General features: G+C 41.9%; 2 protein-coding genes across 2 annotated transcripts; one reads left to right on the plus strand and one right to left on the minus strand.

Annotated features, from left to right (window-relative positions):
• Positions 1-118: 118 nt before the first annotated feature.
• LOC118235009 (CD99 antigen-like protein 2) lies at positions 119-12,097 on the minus strand. Its single transcript, XM_035431960.1, has 10 exons — positions 11,855-12,097; positions 7,897-7,953; positions 7,628-7,675; positions 6,783-6,890; positions 6,619-6,696; positions 3,746-3,817; positions 3,427-3,474; positions 3,198-3,317; positions 3,045-3,110; positions 119-2,711 (listed from the first exon to the last, which is right to left on the minus strand). The coding sequence occupies exons 1-10, from the start codon at positions 11,907-11,909 to the stop codon at positions 2,662-2,664; spliced, it is 702 nt and encodes a 233-aa protein (XP_035287851.1). The 5' UTR covers positions 11,910-12,097; the 3' UTR covers positions 119-2,661.
• Positions 12,098-14,095: 1,998 nt separating this feature from the next.
• hmgb3b (high mobility group box 3b) lies at positions 14,096-20,861 on the plus strand. The gene is made up of 5 exons (XM_035431962.1): positions 14,096-14,225; positions 16,062-16,258; positions 17,133-17,278; positions 17,587-17,761; positions 18,308-20,861. The coding sequence occupies exons 2-5, from the start codon at positions 16,109-16,111 to the stop codon at positions 18,461-18,463; spliced, it is 627 nt and encodes a 208-aa protein (XP_035287853.1). The 5' UTR covers positions 14,096-14,225; positions 16,062-16,108; the 3' UTR covers positions 18,464-20,861.
• The last annotated feature ends 2,344 nt before the right edge of the window (positions 20,862-23,205 follow it).

Below are 23,205 nucleotides of genomic sequence, written 5' to 3' on the forward strand. Positions count from 1 at the left end.
TGTATAAGCAACTTCAGGGCTTGACCTTTATTTAGTGAATCTTGCCCCAGTACTGTGAGAATGTAATGCGTCTTATTCAGTGCATGGATTTAAGAAGAAAAAAAAATCATCCCAAGAATTAAAATGGTACCACTTTATTCAGTTTGCTAACTCTCACACATTAGTTATGACAGAGAACAGGCATTTAATGTACTGTTAGTACATCTTAGTAATTTTGGTATACTGCACAGCTATGTGGAAAATCTTGTTTACTTTTCACACAATCGAATACATTGCAACATTGTCAATGCAAGTCACTCCTGCTTTTTAGGTTTCTTTTTATACTAGCTGGAATCCCCAAGCTGAATGGTGATATAACTTCCTGGTAATTAAAGCTGCATTTCAAAACTTCATGTTTTCCTCATTTCTTCACTTTGCTTCATTTAGTTTATTCCTTCTTTAAGCATCACAAGGAAGTGAAGGAGGAAAGTGGACAAAAACAACAACAGAAGAAAGTTCTTGAAAGAATTCAGACACGTAACACTTTTTCACTCGCATCACTTTGAGGCAACATCATTCCTGAATATTGAAAACTGCAGCACCGCATGCTCTTACTCTGTTAATGAACCTGATTTTACACCTTGTGTCAATTCCACTGTAAATTAATTAGTCCAATCCCATAGTCCAAATCCATTGCTTAAATACAATTTCATTGAAAGACTGATGGAATGAACATTACGGTACTTGTATTTAGTAATTGCTCGAAATTTCTCACAAATAGGATTTTAATTTTATTAATTTGATTATCTATGGCACATTATGATTGATAGTCATTGTGAAATATGCCAAATGTACCCTTCCTTCATTCCTTCTGCTTATCCCCTGAATTATTTTTCCCACTCCCTTATTATTCTTCAACTGAGGGGAGTGAGCATATTTCCTAATTTTGTCTACTGCTATTATTGTTAACCCCTTCCAGACCCCAAAGAGACTAGAAGATAGGAAGGATGCTTCTATGGCAGGACTGCCCAACCCTGTTAATTTCCTGTAGGTTTTCATTTCAACCATTATTTGGCACACCTAATTCTACCAATTTCAGTAGCTCAAGGAGGTCTCTCACTGTGAATGAGGTGTCCTTTGCTAAGGTTGTAAAGAAAACAGGACGGCAGATCTCCAGGAACAGGGTTGGGCAGCCCCGATTTATGATATTCAAACGCAGCCCAGTACTTCCTGTCCAATCTCTCCCCTGCCAGGAACAAATATATAATCAGCACATGGCAGTGATTTCCATAGGCTTCAGTCAGCTCCCCTCAAAGCTGCAGCAGGGTTGGAGGCTTAAAGGTTTAGGGCATGGATACTCAAATTTGGACCTTGAATCAAAATCCGGCCCTGGTTTTCTTTCCCCCCAGGTAATTAACTGAGCAATTAGTGCTACTGATTGGCCAGACTGTATTCACACCTGACTCCCAGGTAAAAGGAGGGTGGAAAACCAGCAGTTCTTCGACCAGGGCCGTGATTTGAGTAACGGGTTCAGGAAGTAATGTCAGGGAGTTTGGGACATATAACTATATAATGAAAGAACACATTCAGACCATGTAAAAACAATTAGGTTAGGCAGCACAGGTAAAGGCAGCAATGGGCAAAATGAAATGTATAGTAGGTTATTCATCTTCATGATTCTATGACCAATGCAAACACAGTGAAATGATGTGGTGTGCCACGCAACGTTACTGTAAATGAGAAGTCCGTTCTCGGCTCACCGTTCTAGTGAGATGAAGGTCATTCGAAAAATACAAAAAGAAGCGTTAACTCACTGAACTAATACTGAAATAAAATGTTATCATCCATCTCAGAAAATGTTTTCTCATAGATTTTGAGGCGGGGCCATATGCAGGATTTTAACCCACAACTCTGTGACCACAAGTATAGCTCCTTGACAGTGGCATTTCTTACTGCAGCTCATATGAGAGTTAGGCATTTCCAATGCAATCAAACCAGTAAAAGCTTCGCTGACATTTACACGATTGTCTCTGATTGTTTGTATGCTAACATCTAGGCACTGTGCTTCATTGCTGATGTTTTACGTGCAGTTTTGTACCCAAAATGCCCTCCTTCTTCTTATAATTTTAATTATTTGAACCACTCACTAGTTGGAACACTGTTAGATCACAAAGCCACTGTCATTTAAAAACGTATCAGTCAGCAATGCACACCTTTCCCTTTTCAAACGAAAACATCCGACACTTTCTGATTTGGGACCACCGACACACAATTTGCCTCCATCTAACAGAATTCTGCTTTTTCCAGGAATATAAAATCCAAACATCTACGGCAGCCATTCCACCCCACCCCCCCAGGCATCAAGGGGGGGTGGGGGGGGACAGCCTGCGTATGCAACACAGCATCCAGTCTCCAACCATAAATAATTACTTTGCCTTCATTTTCAATGAAATCGCTTCAAACAAACAATGTAAACAGTCAGAAAAACAGGTGCAAATGTGGCAAAACCGTCAGGTGACCACAAGCATCAATGCAGTCTGCTGGGAGGGAAAGCAGTGGGGTTTGAGGTGGGTGGGTTTGCAGAAGTTTTGGAGGGGTGGGGGGGGGTTGAGGACTGCAGTAGGTGTCGGGTGCCAAGCGCAAGCTCACTGTCGGAGGCGTTTGTGACGTTACAGCGCCTCTTCAGTGCTGGGGGGGCTCGGCGTTGGGGGGCTGTAACTTTGTCTCCTGAACTAAAAGAAACACAGAAGTTTTCAGGTAAAGGGAGTCAAACAGACAGACTGTATAATCTTCCTAATAATCACACACACTTTGTAGTCAGTCTAACAACTACACACACTGCTGAACTCCTCTTGACAATTACACATACTGCGTTGTCAGTCTAACAATCATACACATACTGTGTATTACTCCTCATAATTATACACACACTGCCTCATCCTTGTGTGATGACACACTACATACACTACACATAGTGTAATCTGGCAAAAAATGCACATCTGCAATCTGCACAAAAAAACCCAACAATTGTGCATATAGTGTGCAACTAACTCTCGGATATGTACCTGGTGGCTCCTGGAAAATGACCGATTCCGGATTCTCAGCCTTCACGTACTCCGAATTCACATTTGCTGTACAGGAAAGCCAGGAAATGAGGGGTCAGTGTGTGTGTGTGTGTGTGTGCGCGTGTGTATGTGTGTGTATCTGTGTGCTCTTACGCTGGATACTGAAGCACAACTTCTTCTTCTGGTAGGATATGTAACTGCTGACTGCACCAACCAACGCCATGGCAATAGCACTGGCAATGCCCGCAACTGTGCCCGCCTCGGCTGTGTTGTCTGCAGGAGAGAGGCCCCAGTAATAGTAATAGTAGTAGTAGTAGTAATAATAATAATAATAATAATGTCCTTCCTCAGACATGATCACAGTGCAGAAGTCAGTCCTTACCATTGTTCGAATTATCAGCAGGGATATTCCCACCCCCTCCTCGTGCCCCTGTAGAACAGAAAAACAGAGATGGGGGTCAGAATGCTACTTACACAGGGACCCTCAAACCCACTCTACTTTCAGGACTGTGCCAATACATATCCGCTTTGCAAGTGCTGCTACTCTTCAACAATAGCCTTCCCAGATTTTACATGTAGACTAATACACAGTCATCTGTTGGCCACATATACAGAGGCAGACACACACAAAGGTGCTCATGCACACCCAGGTGCGCGCGCGCGCACACACACACACACACACACACACAAGGCTGCACAACCTTTGCCTTTATCGGGTTTGTAGTCATTGTCGCCCAGGATGTCCAAGAGGTCACCATCTGAAAATTCATTACCTGTGGGATAGAGCAGGGGGAATCAGTGGGTGTGTCTGACTGCAGTGTGCTTGTATGCACACATATGCTTGTGGATCTGTGTATGAGTAAGACTGCGTATGTGGATGGGGGGAGGGGGGGTAGCATCACCATAGGGGGCTCTTATTTAAAAACTATTTTAAAAATCACAGGCAGATTAATCTGGAATGTTCTTATTGCTAATAAATATAAAAGATATGATCATACACGTTTACTCACACATGTAAATGTTCCATGGTCTCTTCTCAAAAAGAAATACAATGATCCAAAAGCCACATATTAAAAATAATTATCAGCCAAGCTGGGGAGATGCATAAGTATGTCAGGCACAAGAACCCAGTCAAAATGGATAATTCATTCCTGTTTAAGATACGTATAAATAAGGATGAATAAATGTTAGCCTGCATCAAACACTCTCATACACACCTAACATAATCTATATTCAATAAACCCAAATATAAACATTGCCACCTCTTCTCAGTAAGACACTCAAACAGACATTGCACTTATTAAGGGATCACTGCACGCAACAAAAGAGATTTCGTTGGAGATCGCCATTTGGCAACCACCCTGAAGCAACGGCCACTACCTCAAAACTCTCCACAGGCCTGAATCCCATAGCGGGGCACTGGGGGGGAGGGGGGTCACTGGTCAGTCAAAGAGACCTTGCTCTGATTCATGCCTTCAAACTCCAGTCAAACAAACCCAAACGATGCGGTTCAGATGCAGCGCTGCTAAGCTTGGCGTCTAGTCCACACTGGCTGAGCTCATGCAGGACAGAGTTCTCCACAGGACAGAGGACCAGGACACACGCAGGCCTCATCATTGTCTGGATGCACCTCCTTACCGCTGACACTTCCAGTGCCTTGGGGGCTCCCCTGGACCCTGCCCAATCCTCCAAAATCTTTATCTGACGAGCACACGACACACCGTCACACACCACCAATCACTCCCAAGCTCTCCCGCCAATAACTCCCAAGCTGGTCCAATCACTCCCAAGCTCTCCCGCCAATAACTCCCAAGCTGGGCCAATCACTCCCAAGCTCTCCCTCCAATCACTTCCAAGCTGGGCCAATCACTCCCAAGCTCTCCCACCAATCACTCCCAAGCTCTCCCTCCAATCACTTCCAAGCTGGGCCAATCACTCCCAAGCTCTCCCACCAATCACTCCCAAGCCCTCCCTCCAATCACTCCCAAGCTCTTCCACCAATCACTCCTAAGCTCTCCCTCCAATCACTCCCAAGCTCTCCCACCAACCACTCCCAAGCTCTCCCTCCAATCACTCCCAAGCTCTTCCACCAATCACTCCTAAGCTCTCCCTCCAATCACTCCCAAGCTCTCCCACCAACCACTCCCAAGCTCTCCCTCCAATCACTCCCAAGCTCTTCCACCAATCACTCCTAAGCTCTCCCTCCAATCACTCCCAAGCTCTCCCACCAATCACTCCCAAGCTCTCCCACCAACCACTCCCAGGCTCTCCCTCCAATCACTCCCAAGCTCTTCCACCAATCACTCCTAAGCTGGGCCGATCACTCCCAAACTCTCCCTCCACTCACTCCCAAACTCTCCCTCCACTCACTCCCAAGCTCTCCCTCTACCTAGCTCTCCTGTGGCCGCGTGAACCCTTTTCTGATTTCTTTATTTCATTTTCCCATTTCCCCCCCTCCTAATTTTGAATGCCCAGTTGTACTCAGGGCCTTGCCTAACTGCTGTAATGTCTTCCATTAATCAGCAGGAGGGCACACCAGCACACAGCTCCCTTTTAAGCGCCAGCCACACTTCGCTCTGTGGTCCACCGGCTGAGCTGTGCAGCCATTGCGCTGGAGGTGTGTACTTCACCATCCAGCTGTTGCACAAGAAACTACAGGAGACCAGTCAACCAGCCAACCATGGCAGTGAGCATTGAGATGAAGACACACATTACAGCCAATCATGTGCCACTCTGTGGAGTTGCAAACGCAGATGCGTGATACTGCACTGCAGATCCCAGTGTCTTGGCAAACAGAGCCACACATCAGCCCCATAAAATATTCTGAGCTGAGCGACTCATTAGTAGGTTTACACGATAATGTAGTGTGGTGATACACAACCTGCTATTCACCAATTCCACCAGCAGGTGGTTCTTTGACTGGCACAGATACAAACCCTATCAACAATCCCCTTCGTACCCCTGAAATAAGCATTCATTTAGAGGGCATTCAACCTGGCATTTTTGATGAGTTGCACTTTACTCTGGTCCAAACATTATTTTCTTACACAATATTTCTAAATATTTCCAATTATGGTCAACTGATAAGAAAAACCTAATATAATATCCTAAGACCTGCCAATTCATTTTTGTCCCCTGTAGGGGACACAAGTCTCTGGTCTTAATCTCAAGAATAATATATTCTACCATAGTGAAATGTACACTACATGGTAAATTCCATAAAAGGAAAATAAATAATATTTTTGAAAATATTTTCACTGCAACACATTTTTGTCATCCAAGATACTTGTATTATGTTAAAAATATAAATACTTAATCTTTTTTGCCCATTCTCAGGACGTTATAGGAATGATATAGGATGTTATAGGAGTCATCACTGAATAACCATTTGAAATCATCGCTGCCAGGCGAAAAATGCAAGAGTCTAGTCAAATAATACTGCCGTGGGTATACTGCCATAATACTGCTATTTAAATGGAATGAAGCATTTACAAGTTACAATACTCACTATTATATTTTATCAAACCCACCCTGCCACAGCACCCCCTGATGTCTGGGTTAGTCACATACACACCTTTTCCACCCTTGTCTTTTCCTCCCGGTATGTCATTCTTCGGGTCCAGGGCATCACTCAGGTCAAAGTCATCTGCAGCTGTAAAGGAGTTAAAGAAATCAGACACAAGTGCGTGCATGCAGACAAACACACACACACACACACACACACACAAAATCTCTTACCAGGTTTGGGTTTTGGTCTGGGTCGGAATGGAGCTTTGGTCGGCAGCCTTCTTGGGGGTTTGGTGGTGGGTTTCGCATCAAAATCAAGAAGGTCGTAGATGTCCGAATCTGCAGAACAGACACATCTTGCTCTACAACTGTTTAAACCAATGTTTCACACAGAATGTTAACGCAGTATCATAATCTTATCATTATATTATCCTTATTAATGGTAGTAGTAACAGATGTGTCAGAATACATATTATTTTCATTTTATGAAATATTATTCATATTAAATTGTTCAGTAATTATGTCATTTTTGTAAAGTCATTGTCTCATGCAGAGATTACATATTTAAAAAACGCTAAATAATGTTCAGTGTCAATTATTTTTTATTCTGAGCTCACAATCTTAACAGCACTCAGGAGCAACTATTAAAATGAAACAAATTAACTGTGAGCCATGAATATCAGGTGTATTTTTGAGTGCTCAGTGCATACATAATGTCACACACATCGCACAACAGAGCACACAGTATAAATGAAATGTATAGACACATTACATTACATTTATTAGCTTTCATCCAAACTGATAAACAATAAGTGCATACTGAAGGTCATTCGAACAACTACAGAACACAGGTCTGATAAGGTACAATACTCGTTATGTAACAGTTATTCATAGCCATGAACACAGTAAGTCCAGTTAACACAGTAAGCATAGCCCAGGTCAAAGATTATGGTAAGTCAAACTAGGAGGCATGACAACGAGCTACAACATCAAGATCAGCGCACAGCACACAGTACTGTACAGAACAGTGTTAGACACCCCAGCTCCGTCACACAGAAAAGCAAGGAAACTCAGACCTTTTCCTCCAGCTGGTCCTGCTGGCGCAGGTTTGGGTTTGGCAGGCGCTGTGGCAAAATAAAACCAAATTAATCACCAACCAAGCCAAAATAACAACTCAGAACTGCTGTCCTGGCTCAGTGTTTATGAAAGTGTCAAGCTGCTGGTGTTAAACTACTGGTGCTCTCTTCGGACAAACTGTCCATGCAGTACTGCTGTACAGGTCCTCACAATTGGTAGTAATTTCCCTATCATCAATGCAGAACCAGTGTACAGTGGAGGTACGTACGTGATTTAGTGGGACCATCGTCCAGGGCATCAAAAAGGTCTAAATCCTGGGACAGGGCTGAAATACATGAAAGGTGTTTAATTCCTTAATATCATTTGAGGAGAAGGAGGAGGCTCCAGCTCAGGGGTTTGCTACCCTGGTCCCAGAGAGCCACAAGCACTGCTGGTTTTTGGTTTCACCTTGAAATCAGCACCAGTTCAGACCCAAGTAACCTGGTGAGGTGAGTTAACTGTGTAATCAAGTGCTCTAACAGATTAAGTGCAGAGTAACAAAATGTGCCTCTCCAGGGTTGCAGACCCCTGCCCAAGCTGGAGACTCGCACTGACGTTTATAGCTATAATGAAGTTATCCTTATACAGTTATTGACTGCAAACATTTATTGACGCCATTGATAAAGATGAGCAAAATAAAATGCTGTCTAAAATAGACAACAATGGTAATAATCTGTAAAATGGGGAAAATGCATCATTTTATACTAATCAGAGAGTGGAGATCAAAGAGCACATTTTTAACAAGCAACATTTTTATTTCCCGAAACAATAGGAGTTATAATTATTGCCACCTGGTTTTCAGGAACTTTTTGTACTCTCCCTTCAGAAAGAAAAAACTATTACAAAAACTACTGAGTCATCTATAGTGTTTAATGAGACTGGTGGTGGGGGAATCTTTGACAAGTCCTAGTCAAATGAGACCAAAATTCAGCTTTTTGGCCAAACACACCAGCGGTGGGTTTGGCAGGAGAAGGAGGACAGTGTTAAAACAGACATCATGTAGTAAGGTGGAACTAATATTCATCCCATTGTGTCGGAGATCGAGGCTTTGTGGTGGCTAAGAACTTCAAAGAACTGGAACGACTGATGAACGATCATAGCACTCACAGTCATTGTAGACATATTGGGTCTAAGCAAACGAACGGTTGAGGAAAATGGAGTGCGAAGTGGAAGAAGGAGCAAATAAGAAAAGGAAAAAAGGAATTGAAAATGAAAAGAAAGATGAGAAATATGTAGCAGGAATGAAGGTGAAGCCCGGGTGTGGATGGGAAGCTAATGGCGTTTTTAATGACGTCCAAGAAATAGGGAGATTCGTAAAGGAGGAGATTGGGGAAGTTAGGGCAGTGAGGGTAACCAGGGGGGGAATTATAATCATAGAGTGTCAGTCAAAGAGACTGAGGGATAAAGCACTTAAAATTAAAAGATTTGGACTGATAGAAGTTATTTGTTTTTTTAATGAATGAAAGAGCGCTACGTAAGGGGTGATCAGTGGCGTCCCGGAGTCGGTAGATGCTGACTATTTCTAGGAGGTGGAGGGAGTTTTCGGGGCGAGGAAAACGAAAAGTTATCGGGATGGGAAAGAACAAGAAAGTGGATCAATACTATTAGAATTCGAAGCAGAACTACCGGAGAGGATTTATTTAGACTATGCTAGTTACCGGGTGAGGGCATATGAAAGGGTTCCACTGAGGTGTTACTGGTGTCAGGATTATGGACATGTGGCAGCAGTTTGTAGAAGAGATCACAGGTGCAGAAGGTGTGGGAAAGATGGGTGTTCAGACGAGGAGTGAACGGTGTCTAGAGACCAGGCAATATGTTTTCACTGTGGGGGAAGTCATGAAGTGGGGGCAAAACAGTGTGAAAGAAGGAAGTGAGATAGAAAGAAGACGAGTGCAGAACAAAATAACAGAGAGTGAGGGCAGAAATCGCAACTGTGAGGAAGGAACAGAATCAAACTGAAACAGAGGGAAAAGATCAAGTGAGATGTGATAGAGAAATAATGTATATGGAGAGAAGAAGGTTCTTGGCATTTATAACGATGGTGATCAATTGTGCAAGTGAAATAGAAACAAAATCAGAGAGGATCAAGATGGTGGTGGACGCAGCGAAAGAGATTTTGGGAATAACGGATGTGAAGGGGGATGAAATACAGGGAATTTTGGCGAAAGGGTTTGGAGGGAGTCAGACGCCAGGGATATAGGGAAATAAAGAATCGTGAATCAGATATGGGAGGGTTGGGCTGCTGTTTTATTTATTGTTTGAAAAAACTAAGCTAGGTAGCAATAGGTGGCGATAATGCACTTATTTAAGTTTGCCAACCTTTAAAAACCAAAGAAGAAGAAGGTCCTGTTGTCAGGTAGGCAGCTTAAGGTGAGCTACACCTGTGCACCTATGATATTCGCCTTCCATGATGAAGGCGTATTCTCTCTTTTGTTTGACTGAGACGCTGTGTTTGCCGCGCTGGTGCATCTCGTGTAGGCCTATGGCGAGTGAGTATTGTACGCTTTTAAACTAATATTGCAATTGCAATCGCTCATATTTCTGTGATGGTTATATGAACTGATCAAGCGTTCAGTTTATAGGCAGACAAACCTTAATTGGTTATGTTGATGGACAGGCAGGGTATGCGTAAGCTGACGCTACACAGGTATTTTAATTTAAATGTTTATTTGTTTTATACTAATTCAAATGTTTGATTCCTTTGGCTTACGATGTTTCATGTAATGATGCGATACGATGTTAGAATGTAACTAATACCTCACTGTTCAACTGTAGAGCCTGAATGCTGTTGGTCGCGGGTCAGACGGCTAATGTGTTAGGGTTGTCGTGGCGCAATACATGTATTGTATTTTTGTATTTCGTAGTATTTGAATTATGCTTACACTGATGATAATTATGCTGAGCGCACTTTATAGACCTGTGATTTTAACTATTGTTAATTGTGTTAATGTTGTTTCTTTGTGTGCCTACAGACTGTGTGTGTATGCCGCTGCTTTAGTCTCACTGTGTCGATGCCGATGGGTCAAACTTCAATTTATATTTTGTAAACCGATAGCACTGGTGCACTTTTACTCTCCTTGCGATACGGTATTACCTATTTAAACCACTTTCTAATTTATGTGAGGCTTGCATTGATCTATCTTAAAGAGACAGTAGAAAGCGCATGGCTCAGATACCATTGTCATTTGTTTCTTTTGTATCCAATTTGCCTCTTAAGTATTTTTACACAATTTTGTCAGTAATAAACTTTTTACCTTTCTAAGTATTGGTTTGTGGCTGTTTACCTATCAAGAGATCAAGGACCTGCATACTGTATATTACAAGTAAGTGTTACAGTTATAACTACGACTAAGCGGTGGTGCATGTTTGATGTCATAGGATTGTTTTGAAGTGACATAAAATACGGAGGAAATGCATCCCATCCATTCCATACAACTTCCAGTATTCTACATGAATTACTTTAAAACAGATGAACTCCATAATTTCACTGAGGAATCTGAATATTCAAGTCATTTGTGTACAAGTAAATAATGTCTGATACGCGCGCCACATTTCTCACTCGTGAATAGCAATGGTCAAGGAATTGTTTTTGCTATAAAGTAATCGCAGATTTTAATTAGAACCCGCGATGTTGGGGTCCGCATTGCGAAAACACTGCCCGCCAATGCTTTTGCTCAAGGCAGGCATAGGCGTTGACTTTCAGAGTCAGACCTCATTTGGGGTCTGTTGTCAATTGGCAACAACAAACCGCCGAACTTGCGCCACTACCATAACGATGATTTCAATCTATTTAACTCCCAATAGACAAGACTGCGTCAAAAGTAGAACTAATGCGACTTTCCAGGATAGCTGCAGGCAAAAGTCACTAAACAATTTTACAGCCTACATTATATTGCGCGCAGAGTAGATATTAATAAAATGGTTGTCCGCGAAACAGTAAGCTACTATTCTACGTACTACGTAAGAACCAATGGACTGAGCAGATGTTTTCTGTTCAGAGACAGGCCTAAACATTTTCAAACAAGTAGGCCTATACATGGTGACCCAACAACAAAAATCTGGCCGTAGGTTTCATAATAAATATAACAGTCCCGCTAACTTCATTGTTTAAGTTCGAAAACCCACATATATGTTACTCTATTCAGTCTGATTGGGCCCGGCGTGGCCGACCACCCGCATAAACTTACCAGTTACAGCCAGTAGAGAGATTACCAAAAGAGACCACGTAGGACGTTTGGCCATAGTGCCGATTGTTTTTTCTGAGGTAATACAGATAAATGTGGCGGCTGTTTACTATATATTACGTTTTTTCCCACTATATTGAATATTGCAAAGAGAAAAATATCCGAGCGACAGCACAACAACCAGACACAGCGGCAGCCGCAGCACCAGCTACGAGAAGTGAGAGAAAACGTAACAAACACGGGATCACGGCAACAGATGCAGTAGTCTACTGGGTGGGTCCTCCGGCTCGCCGGTTTTCGCGTATCTTATTGCCAGGGAAGGCTGGTTTTCAGCTGTGCCGAAGCAAGGACATTACACGCGCTTTAATATAACAAATATTGAAATATAAGATGATATATTTTTCATAGGCTGCAGTCACACACTTCAGTTTAAATAAATAAATAGACTTCTGTCTTTTCTTTTTAACCATAACCAGCTTATATAGTGCTGACGGTGACACTTTCTGGGACACAGAATGCAGTTTGAACTGCGGAGAACTGCTGACAGTGCTGTATCCACTGACTGGCACGTTCTACATTTAACTGGAAAGCATCGTCTATGAACTAAACAGGTGTGGGGTAAATATACCGAAAAAACTTCCTAGAAAATCTAGCATAATATCTCCTCTTCTACCCCCTCCTCAGATGCCCAACATGAAAAAGATGCGCTCAGTAGAAAAAACAGGAGAACTGTATAAATTAAAGGGTTTATCAGTAGGTATGTGAGTGTGCCAAGACATCACTGCAAAAGTGTGGGAAAGTGAGTGTGTGTGCTTTAAGGTTCCATTTTAAGTGAGTGATCCACAGTTCATTGGGCACTCAAAGGGATCTGCCAGCAGGGAGCCGGTTTAGTTTTGCAGGGAGCCAGACAGAGCCAGCCATGTGAGTCACCCTCAACAGTTCTGTTTCCCCCTGTTACTTCCTCTCAGACTATGCCAGGAAGGAAATGATGTCACAATCAAGTGCCACTGATAGAATAGAATTTGCCCCAGCTCCTCTGCATTTGACTAAACTGGTTAATCTCTGACTCAGTCTGGTGAGCAAACCCTACCATGCTGAGGCTGGTGGGATTACAAATATCACTGGTTCACTCACAGTACAACCAGGCGTTCAGATGCTTCAGCACTGTCGGGCTGGCTGTTGTGATACAGTGCTGAGTGCATGTTCAGTCCACACAGCATGACCTCGAGTGAGTCATCTGGATGTCTGTGGATTCAAACTTTATTATGTACAGAAGAGGTGGTTCCTGTTGTTCATTCTAAATCAAATGTATTAGTGTTATATGTGGTAATTAGCTGTGGGGGGTTTTCAGTAATTTACTGAAATCTATCTGAATATGTGACTTTTTCAAAAAGGTGGAGGGCATTACAGGTGCAGGGCTTTGAATGTTTCTTTGAAAGTATTACTCCAGTTCGAATGATCAAATTAACAAAAAAATACTAGTAATAAAACAAAAAATCTATTTAAGATTACAATACGTCTGTGCTCGTATTTCGGTGTATGTATTAATGCTGTTTGAAGTGCATTATGGTGAAATTTGCTTTAAATTTGCCTTGTCTTCAGGTTTTGTTCGCAGGTCATTTGCAAAGAAAATCCCAGAGGTCGATGTCAGACGACAACACAGCCAGTTTGTACTGTAGTTTTCTGCAGCCGATGTTCTTAGTGTTTGTGCTACTCCGCACTTTTGCATTTTCGTCCAGTGACTCTTTATCGATATTTTAAAATGCCATTACATAAACGTAGCAGAGGTTCTTATGCTGGACGATTTGCTGTGTAGGAGAAACCTAAGTGTATCCGTCCGGTTAATATGAGCAATAGGCTAGTGCCTGACCTGGCTAACAACATTCCCAAACCAGCGAGAAAGTTATGAATTTCCACACTAAATGAACAACATTCGACTCAATTTTATTTTTCAATGAAGCACATTATTATTAAGAACATCATTATTAGGACACTTTATCAGCATCAAGTTATTTAACTTTGTAGACTACTGAAACCATGTCCGTGCGCGTCATAACAATGCAGCGTGCTGGACTCTGCTTGCGTGAAATGTTCTCGTGGACCTTTAAACGTTTGTTTATGTTTTTGACCAACTTTTTAGTCGGCTCTTTTTGAACGACAGATAAGTCTGTCTTCACTTCGCCCAATCGTAGCCGATATTTTATGAATATGTATGAAATTCTGTCCAATCAGTAGTTGTGGAGGCTGTTTTAAACCAGAAACACGACTAGCCAATCAGGCCGGTCTCGTATTGAGCTAGCGCGAGGCTGTGTACATAGCTTTTAAAGAGAAGACAATCCAGCCTTGAGCGAGTGCATACGAAGGAGCATTACAGGTACGTGGAACTGTGTAAAGTAAAATATTTAGGACTATAAATTAGTCTTAAAGTAGTTGATTTGTTTTCATGACGCACAAGAAACATAGTTTAATTCCCTATTTATATATTATTTACAATTTTTTTTATTGACATTTTCTAAGAAATGATAATGTAAAGAGATGTGTCGGCTATTTTTGTGGTTGTAAGTTAACGTTAAATCTGTTATTGTGGTAGTAATCGTATCGTTTCACTAGAGCCCGTGTCTGCGTTTGCAAGCTGGGTTGTACAAGGTCGCTACAGTGGTTGGCTAACGTTCATTTCCGTTTTAATATTTTAGATATAATATTTAATGTAGTGTAAGCAGAGGGGAACGAAAATCTGGTATCAGTCGTTGTAAGCATCGCTCGCTATTTGGGTGAATTTGGCTGGCTGCAGATAACGAACGAACAACACGGTCATTTTTAGTTTGCCAGTGTTGTAGCCTATCTTCGATTTTTTTTTTCTTTGCATGTGTTTCATATAATGTTCATTTTCTGTCGTGATTGAGTTCTGAAAATAATTGGTGTAAATTGTGTTACAAATTTCGATAAACATGTTTACTTTCTCAGTAAATGGTCAGGCCGCGGTGTATTAAAATGGCTGGCGATTTAAACCAGTGACAAGCGGTTCTAACACGCAGCACGGGGCCCATAAATTTTAGGCCTACTAATAACTCGTTTTGTAAGTTGCTAGGGTATTAAAAGAGCCCAGCAGTTTCGTTTCCTTGCCAGATCGATTATGTTTAAAGTCTTGTTGCAAAGAGATTCGCATTTCTGATCTTTACCTGTTCGTTTGAAACTTTGTTTTCTCACAAATGACTTTGTATCAGACATGGCCGGCGCACTGTCTTTGTTATAGACCGCAAAGCACCGAGCGGCGCGGCGTAGGCTACAACTTAGAAAAACAAGTGAAATGGTCTACATTTACCGTGACGTTGGGGAAAAAAATTATGAATAAAAATAATATTCTTTCTATTACCCGAATAGGATAGTTTTATTTTTCATAACGCGAAAGTATTGTCGGGACGGCCTTTGTAATCCGAGGAGGGGGTGTGAGTGTGGCTTTGTTACATAGTCACCCTACGCCTCCCTCTCGCTAGCTTTGCAGGAGCCATTTTAATGAATGGAGAGCGATTGCTAAGAACAGCTAGCTACCCTTCCTCGCTGTAGTCCGCACCATTAGAAGCTATATGCTCTCACCGAGGAAGAGCGAGCTTTGGTGAACTTTGGTTATAAACTTTACAGTTTTTAAAAAGGTGGAATCGATGTGTAATTTTGCTGAAAATAAAGGGTAGTTTCTCACATGAGAAGGCATTTCACAAAATGGAAGATGAAGAATTCGTGTTGATGACCCTCTTTCATGCTTTCGAATTTAAACTGAGGTCCTCGGACTTGTGAATGCATTGCCTACAATTTCGCAGCGGTGCCGCTTGCCAGTCTTCCCCTCTCTTGGAAAAACGTTTGTGTAGCTACCAATGTTTCGGGACTAAAATAAAAGTAGTTTATGGTTGGTGGAAAATTATAATTTTATTTTTTGTATGGGTGGTGGGGTGTATTCTGTAGTGAATTTATGATCGATTAGGGGTGGGCTCCACTAGGTGATTCTCTACAGCCGCACTTTTAACAAAATAAAATCAAAATATTTTTCGTTTTCCTGTGTTTTTTTTTTTTTTTTTTAATTTTTTTTTTTTTGTTTTTGTGACATGCAATATTTGCCTTTTTGGCATTCATAAAACATACATATTTGGCTCCATATGTTTAGCATGCTGACGCTGTGTTGATTGCACACTGTTTAAACACCATTTCTTTCCTGCAGGAATCGGCTGAAATAAGTCTCCAGAGAAACTTGGTCCCCTGATCAGAATGGCCAAAGGTGACCCACGCAAGCCTAAGGGCAGGATGTCTTCCTATGCCTTCTTTGTCCAGGTCTGTCGCGAAGAGCACAAGAAGAAGAATTCTGACATCCCTATAAACTTCTCAGAGTTCTCCAAGAAGTGCTCGGGCAGGTGGAAGGTGAGCAACCAATGATTAGCCTGGAAATGTTCCCCTCCCTCGTTTTTATTTCAGCTTATGTTAAATTTAATAATTACCCTAGAGTTTTGCGCTGTATCGATGCATGGGTTTGTCTGCATGCACATTATAACTTGTGCATGTCGAGGAGGCACTGTTGGGTGCTGTTGGATTGTGAAGGAAACATCAGCCCTTGTCTTGTAATAGAGGGGCAATCCAGTCAGGAAAACACTTTGCACCAAATGTTTATGTTCAAACCGTCTGACCATGTTTTCACTTGGCTGTTGGAGGCATCAGTTCGGCACATGGATTGGACTCCGTTAAGTTTCCTTGATAGTAATTGGTGCATTTTATTTAACTGGACTGTTTAAGTCTCAAGGCATTTTACAAGCAGTTAAAGCGACAAGGTTAAAGTGTGCAACAAGTTTTAGCGAAAACTGCATTGAACATTATGCAAAATGTGCTGACTGCAGTATTTTACAATGGAGTGATTTGCACAAATTAACAGTTGCATACCGAAAGGATGGGTTTAGGGAAATTTGCCAGTTCTGGTAAGCTGTGTTCTATACCAATTTAAAGAGCAGTTTTCAAAGAGATTTAAGAGGCAATTGAACTGGCAGCCCTTGTATGAAAAGGATGCCTGTGGAGTGCCTTGAAGTGGATGGGGTCTCAGTATCTTGGCTGGTGGCCTGGGGTGTAATTATGGAGAAGCTGACTGTCATTTTGGACATTGTTTGGCACCTTTGAGTAATAAGAAGATGGTCAGTGTGGTGCATGATGAAAAGCCAGTGGAGCTTAACGCGCAGCAGTGGGCGCATGTGTCTGGGCTCGGATGGGTGGAGCTTAACAACCGCACGGCGGTGCTTGTGTGTCGCAGACTATGTCGGGGAAGGAGAAGTCCAGGTTCGACGACATGGCGAAGCAGGACAAGGTGCGCTACGATCAGGAGATGATGACCTACATGCCTGGGGGGAAGAAGGGGGGCAAGAAGAAGAAGGACCCCAACGCTCCCAAAAGGCCTCCGTAAGTTTTTATTTGCCACACAGTAGATGCCCCTCTCCAGTTTCCAGTAGGGCTTGTCCTACTCTTTTCTTTTTATGGTTTTCTGTAGAACACAGAGTAGAATGGTGTGCATCTGTTGGACTTTCTTCACTAAGGAACATATTGTCCATGTGTGATGTACAGATGCTGTAAAAGGGGGTCCTATTGCAATGGATGACACGGTAGCTGCTGGTTCCTTTCGGGAAAGGGGTTGGCTGAATGTGTGTATGGTGGTTTGGCCCTGGCTGCATTGATGCTGATGTGGGTCTCTACTGTAATCTCTCTTGCAGCTCCGGCTTCTTCCTGTTTTCCTCCGAGCAGCGGCCCAAGATCAAGGCCCAAGACCCCAGCCTGGGAATTGGGGATGTGGCTAAGAGGCTGGGTGAGATGTGGAACAATCTCACCGACTCCAGTAAGCAGCCATACCTGATCAAAGCCAACAAGTTGAAGGACAAATACAAGAAGGTAATGACTACTGACCATCACCAATAATGAGCACATGCTTGCCTTTGCCAGCTTAACTGTAACACAACGGATACTGTTTGAGGCATTGTGAGATGGTTATATATTTAGAGGGAAAATATTGGTTTATATGGCTTGACTGTCATTCCAGTTCAAGACTGCAAATTGTAATGTCTGAAATGGCATTGTGTAAAATCCATATAATGGGGCTAGAAAAATTCAAGTTCTTTAAGTTAAGCAATGCTTTTGGCCATAACTGATTTTGAGATTAGCTTTAACAAACTAGCACACCCACCTGGTTCCGGGGGAGTTTGGAAAACACATTGGTGCTGATCCATAACTGATCAATAGAACATTCATGCAGTTCAATCACTGCCATCTTCCACTAACCTAAGTGTGTCCTAGATATTAAAATACTTAATGAGTTCTTACAAATGTATGATTACTCCTTGAAGTGTTGAATAATTAATTATGCGGTGCGGTGGGTGGGCTGAGGGGGGCGAAGCTCCGGATCTTTGGCATTCCTCACTCTCGTGTCTCCCTCTGCAGGACGTGGAAGATTACAAGGGCAAAGGCAAAGTAGGCGGGGCAGCGGCAGGCCCCAAGCCCACGAAGAAGCCTGTGCACGATGATGACGACGATGACGACGAGGAAGATGAAGAGGAAGACGAGGAGGATGATGATGATGACGAGGATGATGATTAATTGATTTGTGTATTTGGCTTTTTTTGTTTAGTTTTTTTTTTTTGGGAACTCTGTTCCTGGCTGTACTGTGACTGAGGGAGAGTAGCTGTGAGCCATGGGGTTTGAAGCAAGTATGCCCTGAGCAAGCTACCTCTCTCTCATGTCTCCCTGACAACGCGCACCCCCCCCCCCCCCCCCTTGAATTTTCTACTGGCTGTTAACTGGAAGCATTTAAATAAGAGGTAGTGGTTGCAGTATATATGCAAATGTTTTATTTTTCCCCTCTTAAAGAATTGTAAGGTGTTTGACTACATGGTTCTTAGGTTTTAGTTTGATCCTCCCCAATTCTGAGTTTTATTGCACAGATCTAGGCTGTAGGCGTGCGAGCCGTGCACCAGTATTGTCAACTTCAGTCGCAACTTTACTTTCTGTTGGAGAGTCTGGGTAGTGTTTGTGAACAGGAAGAATTGCAGTCTTTGGAATCGCTCTGGGTTTGTCCTTCATCTTTGTCCTGCACTGATGTGATCATGGACACAGCAGGGATGTATATGGTATAATTTTCGTATAAATATTAATTTTTTTTAGCTGTAATATCACATTTGAAGAATGGAGTTATGGCCATTGATGGAAATTCTGTACTTATTTGCACCTGAATATTTTTTTTTTTTCTTTTGTATGTTTAGGATGCTGCAAGTGAAATAAACTATTACATTTTTACTTTTGTTGTAAAGGTGTGCCATTTGATCTGTCCCGTTTTGCTATTCCTAATTTAGACCGCTTCAGTAATTGGCTTCAATTTTCACCAGCTTCAGGGTGGTTTGACATCTGGGTGCAACTCGTGAAAGGTAAACATGTGAGATGAGTTGACTATGGTTGTCCATTTGTACTATTTTTACAGACGGCTTTAGAGTTTTCCCTCTTCCTACAATGAGTGGACATTAAGTCTGGCCAATGGAGAGCAAGTATTTCTGTAAAGCTGACCAATGGGATGTGGGTTTCTGTTCGGCTGTCAGTGGGGAGCCGGCATTGCCACAAAGCTGACCAATAGATGACTGATTTCTCCAGACCACCATTGGGAGTCTAATGAAAGCAAAGATATTTCTGCATTTCTTTGGCATGTTAAAAGTAATGTTGGAAATGCAAATGTGCAGCTTCCCCCGTTTTTATAATGTAGCCTGTCATTACTTTAGGCCCCATGGAATGACTCATTTACTACATGTAAATGTCTGCATTGGTAATATAAGCTGATTTTAAGCAGCTCTGCAGCTTATGCTTTGTGTTTAAATCCAGATCCGTTTTAATTTAATTGCTTCTAAGCCTAACAGCTTCGCTGCATAATTCAGTGGCCGACTCAGCCGAGGCGTCCTGCTCTGGTGAATAGTATGGAGTTCAGCAGGGCTCTGTTTTTGGACATTTTCTTTTCTTTCTGAATGCTCGCCTTTGGACAGGTCATTGTGATGCACAGTGTTTTGCTTTTTCCCTGTTAAATGTCTTGCCAGTGTCTTTACTAGTATCCTGTGATGTCAACAGGCTGTGGAATTGTGTGTGAATTTAAACATTTCCATTTGCCATCATCTTTGTTTTTCCAAACTTACAGAGGAGTAAAATACTACGGTCAAATGCTTCTAAAGTTAATTTTCATGTATTTATAGGTAATGTAGGCTGTTTCCATCTAGCAAGGTGCACAAAAACAAAAATGTTTTCTAATGACCAATTTCACTTGAACAGAAACCCTGCTGCTAAAATGTAACATTAGTTGCTTTCCAAAGTTGAATTGGTGCTTCCTGTGTTCCTGGTGGCTCTCTTCCAAAATGGCTTAACGTTGATTACTTTAACCCTGAAAGCAGAGGTTGGAGCAGGGCCACCCAACTCAAGATCTGCTGTTCTGTTTGTTTTCACTCCGACCCTAACAAAGCACGCCTTCAATAGCTAGAGATTTTGTTGAGCTGCTAATTAGTTGAATCAAGTGTGCCAAACTGGGGTTGAAATGAAAACCTACAGGATGGTAGACCTCTGGGAACAGGGTTGGGTGGCCCTGGCTTAGAGATTTGTGTAACGCACCATAATGTTCCCGTTTCATGTTTTCTCTTTGTGGGAGGATGCGTGTGGTGACGTGGGGAGATTGTTTTGAGAGTAACATCTTAATCCTTTTTGTTTTTACTTTTTCTGTATTGTGTTCGAAATGTTTGTTTTTAAGAAGCTTTGAATATGAAAATAAATCAGCACGAGTAATAGATTCTATCTGAAAATATGGTCATACAGAATTTGAAATGCTGACAGTAAGAGACAGGCTAAAATGTCAGTCTGTTGTCAGCCTGTGTATTAGAGGTTTTGGGTGTGATTGGGAAATATTCAAAGACAGCAATATGAAGTCTGCCTGAGGAATTAATAAAGTGATTTTATTTCTCGGCAAAATTAATGTGGAATAATCTGTGCCTTTTTTGGCTTTATGGACTGGCAAGTTATTTTTATTCCTGAAAGGCTTTGTGGTCATCGAACCAATAACTTAAGCGCCTGGTGTTTGCTGAATGTCATTGGAACTTCGATTGGAACCTTGCGTTCAGATGAGGTGAAAATAGAACTTCATTGGCCACGAACACCAAAGGTGGTTTAAAAAGAAGGATGGTCATACAACGGAACAGAACCTAATCCCCACTGTGAATTATGGTGGTGGATATGCGATGATATGGGGATTTCAAAGGCCCTGGAATCTAGTTAATGTATTTTATGAAAAAAAAAAAGAATTTCCTATGAGCAATGGTATTAAATGGATTAGGATGAATTTCCTTTTTTCTATCAAATTGATGTGTGGAGGAAAAAGGAAATTAATAGGAAAAAGGTTAGCTCAAACTCAGATCTCAGGGTTTGATGGGTTTTTGAGTGCCAAAGCCACAACATTGCTAAGGCCTTTAATATGCAATATCCTCTTCTCATCTTTCTGATGTCCATTTATAGTGTTTTGAAATGTGAGCGTGTAAAAGACAGAGGGGGCATACAGGTGTACTATCTTATAGACAAATCTTGACCAGGACAACGTCATCGGGACTAACCTGTAATGGGGAGAGCTGGAGCACTCAAAGCTCAGAAACACCATACCTTTGCTGAAGCAGGTGTTAGCTGGGTTATTGTGTACCTGGTGTTACTTTTGCATAAGTATTATCATATGTTGGAGACTATGAGAAGACCGCTTCAGTTGGGACAAATGTCTTAGTTTCTTTTGGGGAACTGGCAGGAGGGTTAGGGTTTGAGGTGTTTGGTGTCCATTTCTAGGCTTATAGTTAACATAGAAAACTTGGAGGGATTGGGGCAAAGGTGAAAGGGTCCTGCTTCTCCTGCAAACACAATGATGACAACAAGCCATTCAGCCTGTCTATGCTTGCCTTTAACCTACAGAGTAGCTACTGCAGTATCTAGCCTATAACCTACACACTGCAGAGCATGTACTACGATCCAGCACTGCATCAAACTTTCCCTTGCAAAGGAAGGGTGTTGGTTGCTAATAACCTCACCGGCTTGATGTTCTGGAGTGTTTTTCAAGTGTGCTAGAGGAGATCAGAAAGGTATTCAATATCTTTTTCTGATGGAGCATCACTGGTTGATGGGGACCTACCTCTACCATTATTTCAGAGGTCAAGACCTCATGAATATAAATGGAAGAATGGCAGCCTTCTGACTGCAAATTTCAAAACACATGATAGCGGTTTTGTGGTGGAGGAGACCCTATTATTTAATCCTTCTTTCTCCATGGGTTTTCCCAGACGTGATTGAATGTTTTATGAAACTGCGATCACTAAGATCTGGCATCTGGTAGATATTTAAAATTATTGATGTACAAATAAGAATTTGGCCAGGGGCACACTCGGTTTGCACATGAAGTATCTATAAACTCTTTTAATCCTTCAGTTGTTAAAATGTGTTCTTTTTGTTTTCATTTTTTGAGGGGTGTTCCAGGTTCTGTGCAATGTCTATGGTTTTGGAGGGCTGGACTGCAAGGGTGGGTGTGGGATTTCCTTAAACTATTTTATGTTTGGAGTAAAATATTCAAAGGAAGAGACTGTGTAGTGTATACAGTGTAGTGTACTACTAATACCAGCGTCAGGTAGTTGATTGTCTAGCTCTTTTCAAAATGTCTTAGGTTAAAATCACTGGCTGGGTTGTAACTGGCTATGAGATTCCTAAATTATGGAAGCAGAAAAATCACATTACTTAAATATGAAATTGCATTGATGAGGTCCTGGTTCAGTTACTACTGAGGCTCCTACATGTCACCTATTGTATTTGTGGAATAATTGGGGGTCTATGATGCTGACGCTCCTGACCTATTGACTAATGGCTGAAGTGTAACATACAGTAAGACTAAAAATTCTAAATGGTTTTTGAATATCATTTTTAGGGAATGAAATGGAAGATTCGAGCCCATCTAGGCTTGTCATTTTACCTACATAAGCCTTTCGCATTTGGCTTTTGTTCTTAATCTCTTTGCTGTTGGGTGCCATGACCATCATCCCTCTAACAACTCAGATCAGGGCAGTGGCCCACTGCTGAGGATTAGAGCACTCATGTCTCCTGATCTCAGTATGTCCTGTCGAGTCCAGACCCTTTCATATGGAACTTTAACCTTTTCTTCTCTCTCCTGGATATGATTGATAACAGTATGATTCTTTAGTATCTGGTGCATACTATTTAGGCAACTAGACTTTTTTTTAGCCTTTTTTGTTGTTGAAGTTTTTAATCTCAAGGTCAAATATGATACCTTATTATGT

The sequence above is a fragment of the Anguilla anguilla genome, chromosome 9 (assembly GCF_013347855.1).
Source record: "Anguilla anguilla isolate fAngAng1 chromosome 9, fAngAng1.pri, whole genome shotgun sequence".
In the NCBI taxonomy this organism is placed as follows: domain Eukaryota; kingdom Metazoa; phylum Chordata; class Actinopteri; order Anguilliformes; family Anguillidae; genus Anguilla; species Anguilla anguilla.

Coding starts and splice junctions, on each gene's coding strand:
- LOC118235009 (XM_035431960.1), bottom strand. CDS start 11,909: ATGGCCAAACGTCCTACGTGGTCTCTTTTGGTAATCTCTCTACTGGCT. Junction 7,954..11,854: donor CTCTCTACTGGCTGTAACTG/GTAAGTTTATGC, acceptor CATGTATTTCAG/CCCTGTCCCAGGATTTAGAC. Junction 6,697..6,782: donor CAGACCAAAACCCAAACCTG/GTAAGAGATTTT, acceptor ACTCCTTTACAG/CTGCAGATGACTTTGACCTG.
- hmgb3b (XM_035431962.1), top strand. CDS start 16,109: ATGGCCAAAGGTGACCCACGCAAGCCTAAGGGCAGGATGTCTTCCTAT. Junction 16,259..17,132: donor AGTGCTCGGGCAGGTGGAAG/GTGAGCAACCAA, acceptor TGTGTGTCGCAG/ACTATGTCGGGGAAGGAGAA. Junction 17,762..18,307: donor TGAAGGACAAATACAAGAAG/GTAATGACTACT, acceptor CTCCCTCTGCAG/GACGTGGAAGATTACAAGGG.